Source organism: Dipteris shenzhenensis, chromosome 20 (genome assembly GCF_047967505.1).
Source record: "Dipteris shenzhenensis isolate YYH24624 ecotype China chromosome 20, Dip_SZ_1.0, whole genome shotgun sequence".
Classification (NCBI taxonomy): domain Eukaryota; kingdom Viridiplantae; phylum Streptophyta; class Polypodiopsida; order Gleicheniales; family Dipteridaceae; genus Dipteris; species Dipteris shenzhenensis.
Genome location: NC_141615.1, coordinates 29,917,131 through 29,930,680, shown reverse-complemented (window position 1 = coordinate 29,930,680; position 13,550 = coordinate 29,917,131). Strand labels below are relative to the sequence as shown.

Sequence of the window (13,550 nt, the reverse complement as noted above, 5' to 3'; positions counted from 1 at the left end):
CCAATGCACCAACAAATAGACCTATTAAAGCCAAAACATATGGCTCCCACAGTACATCCCCTCCTGGCTCCAAAGACTAATGAGGAACATGGAGCCACATACCAAAAATAGAAAAGAAATACATCATTTTAGGAGGACTATCCAAGGCAGGGTATCTTTATTGACTCAACACACATGATTTATTGCATTCATTTTTGGGAAACACCCCCAAGGCAGAGTACCTAAATATATCATGCTTAGAAAGCAAAATCATGATCTCCGTCATCCTCTAAATGCTGGAGACAGACAGTAAAAGCATGATCCTATGTCGGCTGGTCATCTTCGTCTGCATCATCACTAGTGGCGGATGCCACCCAACTGGCATGATCCTTCAATTGTTGTTGAGCAAGCTTCTGGTAGCACCTGTCCTCCGTATGACTGAGCTTGTTACAATATGTGCACTTGAATGGCTTGAATGCCTTTTCTCGTGCTGGTGGAGTCGATGGCCTAGGTCTCCATTTGTTGGTGGAGGCAAGAGCTTGTGTAGTCTCCGCTGAGTAGGATGGAGATTCTTTGTTGTGACGATTCTTTTCAAGAAGAAGAGATACCATATCTTCGAAGGTAGTTGATGCAATGCGAAGTACTTCAAGGGCATTCTCAAAGCGAGAAATCCCTTCCATACTTGTTATGAGGACAGCCATTATGTCCTCATCATCCGGGCAGCACTTCAAGTTGGAGAGTTGTTGAACTCAAGACTGAATTTTTGCTATACGTGCACTCAATGTATCGGACTCTTCCATTTTCAACTTATAAAATTGCATTTTCAGAAATACCTTGGAGTTGGTGATCTTGTTACCAAATATATTCTCGAGGCTGCCCAAATCTCCTTTGCCTTCTTGGACTTGAAGTCGATGTGATGAATCAATGAATCATCTAGACAAAGCCCGATGATTGCAATGGCCCTCGAATTGTGTTGCTTCCAAATCTTGCGTATTTGAGGCTCTGTTGATGCCTCAAGTACTTTATCATCTTTGATGGCATCCCAAACATTCTCCTTCATGAGAAGGAGTTGCATTTTTGTTTGCCATGTGGGGAATCCGTCCCCCTTGAATTTTTCCACAAGAAGAGAGTTGGTGGAAATCGAACCCATAAAGCTGGCAGCTAGGAAAGAGAAGAGTGAATGTAGAAGAGGAAGAGCAGATAGAATGAGTAGGTGGCGGGCACAAGCGAGCAGAGGAAGAGATGGCGGGCACAATAGAGCTGTAGGTGGCGGACAGAATAGCAGCGGGCAGAGAAAAGGAGTGGGCCGATCAGGAGCAGGTGTACGGGCTGTTTGCAGGCATGTTGTACGGCACAACAGTCCGTACAGTTGTACGGCTGGTACGGGCTGTTTGTACAGCTTTGTTGTATGGCACAGCAGCAGCGTGGGCTGAATGGCGAGTTGAGGCATGAGCTGAAGCACGATCTTTTGTTGATGAAGCTCTCCAATGGTGAGGCTGAAGGTGGAAGAGAGAGAGGGAGCTCAGGATGGAATTGGAGAAGGCATTCCTTCAAGGGAAATGAGGGAGAGAGGCTTCAATGTCCTCAATCTCTTACCTCAACCTCTTGCAAGATAGCCTAGCTCTGATACCATATGATGATGCAAGACATGGAATGGAAAGGAAAGTAGAAAAGCAAGACTAGGAAAACATAATGGAAATGAAAGAATGCTAACCAAGCAAAGTACTTACATGATCAAGAAAGGCTTGAGGCTTGATCATTTGACATGAGAAAGTACAATGCCTTTATGGGATAGGCACACACACTCTTAAGTGTCAAATGTATATGGGATGAGTCCCATAGTGACACGTGGTACTCTAGGATATAAAGTAGTATAGTACTACTCTAGAACGCACTAAAAGTCACTCAAATTGACTCCATTTTCCAACAGTCCTAATGGTCTCCTGGAGACTATCCCGCACTGCCTGTGGAGTTGTCGTAGCGCAGCGAGGATTTGGATGGGAGCCCTCAGGATTATGACATGTATGCAAAGTCTTCAGAGAGACTACACCTGGGGGATGGTGGCCTGGTTGAAAAAGGGAGGACATGCATTTCAGATTGATGAGATCTCCCTAGCCTACCGGATACAAGGTCAGAGCATCCAAAGGATAGCACTCCATGAGGCAGTCCCTCCTGACAGCCTAGCTCCTCCTCCTCCTAGGGAGGACAGCGTTTGGGAGGTGGTAGTTAGCATCACGGCTTGGAACATTTGGGTGGCTCGTTGCAGTCTTGTGATGGGTGAGCACCTGGTTCCACCTTCAACTATCCTAGTCGCCATCTGGTAGGACATCATATACACACTACGATCCACCTGGGAGTGGGACTCTAGGCTCCAAGGCGACTATCGAGAGGCGTGCTCATTTGTGCAAGGCTTGGCTTGCAGGAGTTTTCTACATCTTCACCCCGTGAGGGATTCGCTGGTTGTATAGTCCCCCCACTTGGTTGTTAGCCCCAGTACCAGAGATCCCCTAGGCAGTGAGCCGGGTTTCTCTGGAACATGCCGGTTTTTGAAAGAAAAAGTGATATATTCCATTCAAAACGAATCATACAACAGGTGGGAGAGAAAGTACTCTATCCCTAGCCTCAACAATGTGGCAAAAAAGCCATGGTGGTGGTCTAAAATGCCACGACATCCCAAAAGGGGTCAAATGAAAAAATAATGAGCAGTCCCATGTCCTCATGAAGGATAAAAGTCTCCCATAAGCTGCCAAAGAGGTGCCTGTACACCGCTCCCACTGACTCCTGAGAGTGAAGATAATCTCTGCCCAAATGGAAGCGAGAGTGTCAGCCTCCGTGCATAAATGGTCCCCAAGGACAAAAGAACATCACGAACACATATCCGCCATAGGGTAATGCTGGAAATCACCTCCGAGGCTGACCCTGCAGGTGAAGTAGGCATGGAATCCTGAGCTGGTACAGGTACCAAAAGTAAATCCTGCGGCTCCATGATGCTGACCTCTGTGGGACCCCATCTCTGGCGATGCTGCATGAAGAAACCGTGGTCTCCTGGCTCTAACTCAAAGAGAGCAAAGGCTCCATATCCTCTCCCCCAAAGGGCAGCGCCCCATGTCATCAGAAAGGACTCAGATGTAACATATGAGAACAACCTGAAGATACCTGCCCATACCACTCTAGAGCTGGGGCAGCTCCATAAACAATGCTTACTAGATTCCTCTGCAAGCTGACAACGCATACACAAGGAGGGTCTACCCATTTGCTGAAGCCAAGTACCCACAGGTATACCCCTATGTATAGTGAGCCAAAGAAAGTAGGAGACTTTCCTGGCTCTACTGATGCCCCAAAAGTGAGTCCAGTAGCTCAGCGAGAGCTCTGCATTAAGTCCCTGTGTGTGCCAATGCTGTGAGGCAGATGGTAGGTGATGAGAGTCTCTCTGCTGAAGCCTTTAACCTGCCCTCGTCGAGTACTAGAAAAAGGAAAGAGGACGAACGTCTGCAACCGGAGCAGGCCACGCCCACTCACTTGGGTCCCAGTCGAGCTCCGCAAGAGGTCAACCCTGAAAAATCCAAAGTCTCCATCTAGGATCCTTTGCAATGGTCAACCTGGAAGGATCTATGGCCAATTCCTTACCCAGGCAACCAATGGCCCTGACTCTCTGCCAAAGGAGCTCCTGTCGATCCACGAAGATTGTCTGAAGAGTATCTCTGACCCACTGCCCTGAAGAACTCTCTAGAGCATCTATCCCCCTTCTAAATCCAGAAAGTCTGCTGGGAGTAAAACCTGAACTGGGCCCTCCTGCCCTGAATCTCCTCTAGTCTCTCCTGAGCCTCCGAAAGTTGCCCTCTGATGAAAAGAGAATGAGGAAAACTTTGAATCAATCTCTGAAGTCTGGATACCTCGGCTCTTGCGTTCCGATCTCTGATTTTGAGCTTTTCCTTCTCCTCTTTTGCCCTCAACTGGCAGGCCATGCTGACTCTAGCCAAAGCCCCCTCTACCCACATCAACCAGCCTTGATCCACAGGAGTGTCCTCTGACAACCAAGCCTCTCTCAACCGTTCCACGAACTCTGTGTCCTGAAAAACAAACTCCGGAACTCTCACAGAGCCTGTGCTCTCCAATCGAGAGGTAGGAAGAATCTGTACTAGGACTAGAGCATGGTTAGATAAAACATAACCCGGGCGGATCCCAATCTGTCATCCTTTGGCCTGGGCCAATATAAAACCTGTGAAGTCTGACCAAAGAAAGAGAGCCATGGAAAACCCCGGACCAAGAGAACTGAAGACTGTCAGCCAAGTGACAAAAGTCGTCCAATCGGGCTGCATCATGAAGTCCAGCATGCAAAACAAAACTATCCCACTCCACTCTCTCTCCCTATTAGAAAGGCCACCCTCTGTCTAACCCGACTTGTCTTCAGAGAATTCAACCATGTTGAAATCTCCTCCAACAATCCAGGTGTCTGCCTGAGGAAGGGACTCTCTGAGCTATCTCCAAAAAGCACGTCTGTGGGCTGGATCCGTGGGAGCATACACATTGAGAACACCAATTGCTGTGCTCTCAATCTGAAGAATAACATAGCATGCTCTGCTCTCCACTAGTGTACCCTCTTGGGTGATCTCTGAGGCCCACCTAGCTGAAACTAAATGCAAACTCCTCCCCTCGTGCCATCCGCTGGGCTCCAATATGTCCAGCTCTGTCCTCTGAGTAAGGATCTGCATTTGTCAATCCTATCCTGGGAGAGCTTATGCTCCTGGATAAGCACAATGTCTGGAGGGGACCCTGAGGAAATAAACCGAAGGGAGTCCCTAAGCAACTGCAATCTAGGAACTCCCAATCTACGACCATCTGCGTCTGAGGTAAATCTACGGCCGTTCAATCCTCTCACATTCTAAGAAATGATGGACAACCTAGACATCGGATGGAAGGGAGGGGGTGCCAGTGGCAACGGCACAAAACTCTCTCTTTGACGGCGCAATCCAAAGTTGATCTCTTATCAAACTCCAAATCTGCCCCAACTCATGTAAAATGGCTCCATCCAAGGGAATAGTACTTTGGCGCGAACTGAGAAGCTGAAAGTCAAACCAACCAGCACTCTTGGGCAAATCAAAGTCTCTCTGAATCTCAAAGAATAGAAACAGAAAGGCCTTGCACCTTAGCCAGGTCGAAGAGTCCTAGGGCAAGAATGAATATGCGAGCCAACAATACTGTGAACCGATGAAAACTGAGTCATGCTCATGAGTTGTCTAGCAATCTCGCTGTCAAGTAACTCAGCTGACCAGCTTTCGCTCCCCCGAGATCAAAAGCTACCTGCGGAGAAACGAAGAACGTGCCCCTTTCTGGAGAGAGTAACAGATCCCAAGTACTCCTCTACCTCCTCTGACCGTCGGCAAAACACCGGTAGAAGTTCCAATCGAGTGAGGGAGTCTGTGATAACCCCTCGAGCCAAAAAGGGCCAAAACTCAACGGGTAGATCTCTGTCAACCATCCTGGGGTCAGGTCTAGGAGTCAGAAGAGCTGAAAAGGGCTGAGCCGTCCTGACTTTGCTCCTGGAATAGGTGAGGGGGAGAGGAAGAATCTGCGACGAGGTGTCTGTCGGCGTGGGTGATTGATAATCTCGCTCGATCTCGTCTGCTAGGATCTCCCAATCCTCACGCCTGTCTAGGTATTGAGCAAAATCTGTGACCGCACTCGCAAAAGATCTAGATAAACCAGGAGTGAAAAGCTACAAAGACGAGGCTGTATTGGGAGGGGTGTCTAAAAGGACACTCCGTGTAGCAACAAAGGAAGGTACTTGCGACGGGGCTGTGAAAGGGGTCTCGAGGGAACCTCGTACAGGCGCATGAGATCCTGGGATGGCTCTGACTCTGACCTGTGTCGTAAAATACCACTCTCTCAATGGACTGCTGGGGAGAGGCATCCATCACAGTAACTGCAGCTTGAGCAATCTCCTGCTGAATAACTGTCTCCGTAACCAATATTTGAATCTCCGGGGTAGTTGTGTCTAGAGTCATTAAATCCTGAGCTACTATCTCCTGCACAGTGTGAAGACCTGCCTGTGGATGGTCCTCCGCATCTCCCCTTTCCGGGGTCTCCTGCACATGTGTCTCGACTCCCTGAGCTACCGTCTCCTGCACAGTGTAAGACCTGCCTGCGGATGGTCCTCTGCATCTCCCCTTTCCGGGGTCTCCTGCACATGTGACTCGACTCCCTAAGCTACCGTCTCCCACACAGTGTCAAGACCTGCCTGCGGATGGTCCTCTGCATCTCCCCTTTCCGGGGTCTCCTGCACATGTGTCTCAACTCTTTGCCATCTGTGAGCTCGTACATGGGGCTGCTCGTACTGTTGGCTCTCCCTCTGTCTCCGTCTCCGTCTCCTCTGAGCTCTCCGTGAAAGCTGTTCCACTGGAGACACCTCCAGGTCCTCTGAGTCCACTAGAGGCTCCCCCAGAGGAGTCTTCTCTCGTGTTGTTAAATGAGTCGAAGCAGGCTCAGAGACCCCTGGAGGCTGAACTATAGGCTTTGGGTCACTCGTAGGGTGAGAAGGATCCGGAGTCTCTGATCGAGGCCGACGACTGGGACAATCCCTAATAAAGTGACCTCTCTTCCGATAGAAAATACACTGATCAGGAAGCCCCTCATACAAAACCCTCTGCTACATCTGGACCCCATCTCCCGTGGAGTACGAAATCAAAGTAGGCAAAGGTCGAGGAGGTGGGAACTCTGAAGTGAGTCTGACCCCCGTAACACCTGTACGAGCAAGTGACTGAGCATAGGAAAGTCTAGCACCTGATGGGATGACTGTACCTGCCACACTAGCCATATGCTCCACAGCTCTGCGATAAGAGCTGACCTCATCAGGAAGTCCAAGGAAAAGCATCCAAAAAGAGACCTGACGCGGTCCCGGGGTAGTAGTACTGAAGTGCTTCCACCAAGGCCACAAATGGATGACTCTGTTCTGAAACTGAATCGGTGAGCTCATAAGTACTCTTTGAGCCTGCTCTGGAGAGTGAAGGCCAAAAGAAAAGTACCCTCTGCCAAGCAATCGGAAAACCGTAACTGAGACACCCAATGAGGCCATGCTGGCATACACCCAATCACGTAACTGTTGGCATCTACCGGGTAGAAAGCCAATGATGTGCGTCAAACAAAAACCCTCCTCTGCTACCTCAATCATCCGCACAATGTAAGGAGGACAAGAAACTGTGATTTCAATCTCCTCAAGTTCGGCGACGGGAGTGGCATTAGTGTCCTCCATTGTCTCAGCTTGTGCTGTCCTGAGGGGAGGAGCTACCTTTGCTGAAAATACCCACCAAGAACTCGCAACCAACCTCTAGAATCCCAAAAAACCCCTGGTTAAAGAATGCCCCAAACTTCAGCCTGCGTGGAATGAAAACAGGCCTCTCAAAGCTGAAGCAGAAAGCTCCGCCAATGCCTGGATGCAGCCTAGGAACTCAGCTCCCCGGAACACGAGCAGAACAGCCCCGGAGAGGGCCCTGAAGCAGCCCAGCCTGAAGCGCAAGGGAGGGGCAGACAACAGCTACTGGCGGCCTGAAGGGCGGCCTAGATGGCAGCCTGAAGGGGCGACTTGAAGGGCAAGGGGAGCTCAACCAGCAGGGCGCGACCAGCAGCAGCCAGTCGGGCTGAAGGCGAGCAGGCTGAAGGGGGTGCCCGACCAACAGGGCACGGCCTGCAGCAGCCAGACGGGCTGAAGGGGAGGCGCGACCGAGTGGGCTGAAGGGGGGCACGACGCGAGAGGTCTGAAGGGGGGCGACCAGAGCAGGGCGCTGCCAAGGGAGCAGGGCGCGGCAAGGGGGCAGGGCGCTGCCAAGGGCTGGGTGATGGCAACGGGCGGTGGCGGGCAGCAGCAGACGGGAGCTCTCCAAGATCGATTTTTTTAGTCTGTAAGATTTGCCCCATGCTGGTTTTTTCTTTCAGCCTTTTCCAGTTTTTTCCATACTCAGCACCTTCAGGGCTGTCTTGTATGAAATCTTTCAAGCATTAATAGAAGGTTCCTTTCTTTGAGATATATATATACATATATATATATATATACATGTATGTATATGTGTATATAAAAGTATATAAAGTAAAAATGATGCTGGAATTTATGTAAGGTGACCACCCTTGGGCTGCTATGATTCGTAATTTGCTTTCACATTTGACTACTCATGCTTTTGGCCACTGGCAGCCCGCTCAATGGGATTTTCTTCTCGGATGTATAGATGGCAAAGTCAAGGGATGCCCTTTCCCCCTTGAATGTTTTCAAATTGGAAAGAAATTTTATCTTTCCTTTCCATTCCTAGTGTTAGCTTGCTTCTCTCCCTACCACTATGATCTTTCGAAGAGGAGGAAAGTCAACTGGGGATAGCACACCCACACCTGCTTAGGGGGAAACTCTATTTATGGATGCCTGAAAAATGTGCTCCCCGAGCGTAGATGGTACAAACTCCTCCTCTACCTCAAACTCAACCAAATCTGCCAGAACTGAAAATGAATTTCTGCGAAGTACCTCTAGCGCAAGAGTGCAAAGGAGCCCTGCGGAAGGAGGAGTGGAACCAATGACCCCCTTACATCTGTCAGATGTAGACAGACGTGCAGGAGAGGGAGGGTGGTTGCTGCAAGAACTTGGCAGCTGCATGACCTCGGCGTGAATCTGCATGACCTCGGCCAAGACTCTGGCATTATTCTCAAGTAAGGCATGGGTCTCTGCCGAAAGGATCTCCCTGGGTGAGCGCTCCTGCACATGAACACGTGAAGGGGCAGGAGCAGTCTCATCTGCACATGAAACTAGGACAGGAATGTCTCCTGCCTGAAGAAACGCGTCCACAGTCCCATCAGTGGTAGCCTGAGGTGGAACTAGCTCCCCAACTCTGATAGGCACCCAATGGGGGACGACGAAAACAGGACATGCTGACTGTCCTGTCCGCGCTGTAGAAGTACTAGGACGAGAGGCTGACGGTCCTAGCTATGAAATCGAAGGTCTAGCAGTGCGTGAAGCGGTAGGAGCTGGTCGTGAGCAAGGTCCAAGTCGGGTGAAGCTATGAGGCGCACCCGTGGATCTTTTAGGCTTTTATTTTTCCTTGGGTAATCTCTGGCAAAGTGCGTAAGGGTCTTGCAAATCCTACACTGATCTTGTCTCCTTGCAATCTCGACTCTTTGTTGAAGGAGCCATCTGGATGCTAAAGCATAATGTGGTCATCCGAGATGTTAGGGTTAGAGACAATGACCCTAACCCGTGGTACCCCATCGGACCTCACTGCCTCTGCTACTGAAGAAGGCATCTCAGGGAGAGGGGGGATCTCAGCATGTCAGGGAGAGAGGGGATCTCAGTAACCACTCCAAAGGCGGCTCCAATGGAATGTAGAAGTCGATGGTACACCTGAGGATCTAATGAAGAGTGACGTCATCTGGTCGTCCTCCTCGACAAGATCAAACCCCAATGAAAAAGGGGTGAAAACAATTTTCTTGGAGCTCAGTGCTAACAGGCTAGCCTGAAGCATTGTACGTGCTACCTTCGAGGAGTCAAAAACAATCTGGAAGAAGCCTCGCCCAAGCTGACGAACATCTGTGAAGTGCCCTTCGAGGTCTCCAGGTAGAGTGGCGAGCATCCAGTCCCTGGCCTATAACCTGGAAGGGTGGGACCCATGGATGCGAGCAAAGAGCAATGTCGAGCTCTCCTGCTCTATATCTTTTTTGAGCTGTTGCAACTCGTCTTTTGAGAAAGTGATGGTTTTCACGGCTGGTGGAAGCAGGCGAGAAGGTTGGGCCATTGTCGATCAAGGTGTGAAGGACGAGTTGAACACAAAAGGCTCCGTCTGACCAAAAAATGCTGCTAGGAAGGGCTAGGAAGAGGAGGAAGGAGGATAGAAAGAGGAAGAAGGAAGATTGGGGGGGGCTGAGGGAGGGGAGGGTGAGGGCTAAGGGGAGAAAGGGGGCAGCAGGGAGGGAGAGGGAGAGGGGAAGGGGGAGTAGAGGCTAGGCGGGAAGGAGGGTAGGGCTAGGGAGAGAAGGCGGAGAGGGGAGGGGGTAGGCGGAGAGGGGAGGGGGTAGGCGGAGGGGCTAGGGAGTGAGGGCGGGGAGAAGAGAGGGTGTTGAGGGTAGGCGGAGAGGGAGGTAGGGCTAGGGAGAGAGGCCGGAGAGGCTAGGGGGGAGGCGGAGGGGCTAGGTAGAGAGGGTGGAGAGGCTAGGGGTAGGCGGAGGGGCTAGGGAGTGCGGGCAGAGAGGAGGGGATAGGTGGAGAGGTGAGAGGAGGGCCGTACAGCCGTACAGCTGAGGAGGAGGGCAGCGGGGCGGGGAGGAGCAGCAGCTCAGGAGCCCTTGCACTTGAAAAAAAAATTCAAGACAGAAATTATAGTGTCTTTGGTGGCCCAACTTTCTCTAGAATCTAGATGTCATTGATGCAATCAATCTATGATGGTCTGTGTGCTTCTCAGGTAGATTCTCCTGCATACTTGTCTTGCAATGGTATTTTCTGATGCTATAATTGCATGTTCCCTATCTGGGGACTGCTCTTTGTAATATAAAGCTACATGGGTTTCACTATTAAAAAAAAGTGTGTGTTTCAAATATATAAATGTACATGGTGGTACTTGAAGTTCCAAAGCTTACTTTGACTTGACTTAACTTTTTCTGTCACAAAAGCAAACCAATTTGTGGAGGATCCTAGAATTGATGCGTTCAAGACAGATGCCTCACCAGATTGCAGACCACACACACACACACACACACACACACACACACATATATAGAGAGAGAGAGAACTGAGTTTCTTGTGAAACATGCAGCTCCGCGAGTATGTTGATGATACTGAGGATTACATCAACATCATGCTGGATGACAAGCAAAATCATCTTCTCCAGATGGGAGTCATGCTTACCACAGCTACACTTGTTCTTAGTGGATTTATTGTGGTCACAGGAATTTTTGGCATGAATATTCAAATCGACATGTTTACCCCCACAGGGAACTTCAGTCAATTTTTGTGGACAATAGGTGGATCTGCGGCGGCTTGTTTTCTCATATACACTCTAGTTATTGGCTGGTGCAAATGGAAACGTCTTCTGGAATAGAGCAATTGATGGATTGTTGTGGATGTGTGTTGGGGGAACTTGGCCGATATTTTCCATTTCAGGCAAGTTGAATGAGCAGGTACGAGTGTATTGGTGCCCTTGATATACATGAAATGTCAAAGAAACACTTCACGTACATTAAATATATTTCCTGTTGTGTGTTCGATATGCTGCATGATGCAGTCAAGAATGGTGCATTGAAGAGGCTTATCACACTAGTTATTCACTGCTGCAAATGGAAACGTCTTCTAGAATTGTTGTGGCTGTGTGTTGGGGAAACTCTCCAAAGGATGGCTGATATTTTCCCTTTCAGGTAGGTTGAATGAGCAGGTATGACCATTGATATACATGAAATGCCAAATAAACACCTAAGTACATTAAATATATTTCTTTCTGTTTGTTTGGTATGCGCCATGATGCAGTTAAGAATGGTGCATTGAAGAGGCTTATCATACCCCACCTCCTAATTCCGGACAATGTGTTTCCTTATTCTTAATTTCACTTTCTCGAGTCTAGTGGAAGTCTTTGTCAAGGTGTTTTTCTTGTCCGCCAATGTTTTAGGTTCACATTTTGTACAGTCAGATTTGTCTGGCTTTATTGCTAGCGACCTTCAACTTCCAGTGCATTTCTTTATATTCACCTTTTAGTTCTATGGCCTGCACCCTTTTGTCTAGATCATTGTTAAATTCCTGGATGGTTGTAGAATGTCTTGTCTCACAATCTACAGCTACATGTATCTAATTTTAATGGATGGGTGTCATTAAAAATGAGTGTCTAGAATAGAGTAGTTTTCTGGATGGCTTGTGAGCATAGTTCCGAAATATTGGAACTCTTGAGAGTATGTCTTGGGTTTCTAGAGGTACTTTATTTTGTCTATCATTGGCTTTTTTGTTGTACATGTCTACTATCTTCATGAGTCGAATTAAGGGTACCCAGATTTTTTGGTTTCTATATTGGAATTCTTGAGAGTATGTCTTGGGTTTCTAGACGTACTTTCTTTTGTCTATCATTGGCTTTTTCTTCGTGCATGGATACTGTCTTCAAGAGTCAAGTTAAGGGGCTACCCATGTTTTTTGGTTTTTGTATAAGGACATGATCAATCGTATTTTGTGAAGAGCATTTTCTCAGTTACAAAAGTGGTGCACACTTTTGATGTCATACATCCCCAAAATGGTGTTTGCTCTTAATATTTTTGCAGTTTGATTGTGTGCGTGTAGAAGGGGGGGCGGGGTGCCAAATCTTTAACTTAACTGTGGTGAGCTTTTGCTTGGAGATGAGGGGGAGAATGCAAATGATCAAGTGCATGTGGGAGCCTCACCTTCATCCCATGGTATATACCAAACAGCAAGGACGCTCTTCAAAGGGCAATGGGAAATACAAACTCTGTGCACAATAGCCTCAGCCATATACAGGTTGCAAGCAACACATGGGACATGAGTGTAGGTGGAGCAAAAAGAAAGTAGGGGATGGGTTAACTTTGTATAACAGGCTATATTGGAGAAGTTGTTGAACCTTATCTTCAAATTTTGTTCTTTGCCCTCTCTTGTAGAGAAAACTAGATGAATGTCTGTGTGAAGGCCTAAGCAGTGCCAAGTAATATTTGGAGGATTTAACTAGGTCAAATCATTTCCCACCCTCTAAAAGTGCACTATGTATATATTGATGGGTACCTTTTTCTAGTGTCCACTTTTTTCTACTAGATTTTGAGTGCATTTGAACGGGTACCCAGGGGTGGTAGTCCTTGGAAGGATCGGTGAGGGATGTTCAAGTATATATTGTCAGGTACACTAAATTGTCCTCACTAAGAGGAGAGGCTTAGAAGTGTAGGGGAGGGGTTTCAAGTTAAGAGTCTAGAAGTCAAGATGAGAGGGAGATTGGGTAAATTTGAGAATAAGGTAAGAGGGTAGTGAAAGTGGGAGTTCCAAGTGTTAGAGAGGGAGTTGTTCAGGACTGTCTTGAAACCTTTGATTTTCGGGGTTCTAAACATTTCAAAAAAGCCGTTCGAGTTCTACATATGTCCTTTATACACCAGGCAACATATAAATTTGGCCTAATGGAATCCAAAGCATGCAAAAAATCATGATTGCAACTTGTAAGTTGTGACTTAAAACTTTTTAATATTACTACCATGGATTATGTACAACACAGTTCATGGGTCCTCTTACGTGGAAGGGGGGCACATTGTCATGCCCTGCCACCTCAACCCTGGGCCCTATGGACACCATATTTTATTATACTATTGCCATACATATAAACACCACGTACACATATTTATGCCTTTTTCCTTAGATAAATTTATCCATAATAGTTCTTCCCCCCATGCGAGGAATGCACAATATTTCCATGCTTGGGTCCATCACGCACAAAGAAAGGCTTGAGGTAACGCTTGTTGATCACCTTCTTGCCATATGGCTCATGCAGCTCATGAACTTGTACAGACCCATTGCTACGTTCCTTGATGACTTTGTATGGACCGGCCCACAATGGAAGGAACTTCTTATCCATTTG

General features: G+C 48.1%; 1 protein-coding gene across 3 annotated transcripts in view; it reads left to right on the top strand.

Annotated features, from left to right (window-relative positions):
- The window catches only part of LOC147889513 (magnesium transporter MRS2-3-like), a 31,831-nt gene extending 19,477 nt beyond the window's left edge, over positions 1-12,354 (top strand). Inside the window, exons 6-7 of one of the 3 annotated variants that reach the window (XR_015542869.1) lie at positions 10,758-11,355; positions 12,263-12,354. Coding sequence is in view for 1 of the 3 variants with exons in the window: in XM_087391369.1 (XP_087247495.1) it covers positions 10,758-11,042 (285 nt within the window). In the remaining 2 variants the exon portion in view is untranslated. Of the gene's footprint in view, positions 1-10,757; positions 11,696-12,262 lie in introns of those variants that run through there. The other 2 variants (XR_015542868.1, XM_087391369.1) reach the window with 2 other exon arrangements.
- Positions 12,355-13,550: the final 1,196 nt, after the last annotated feature.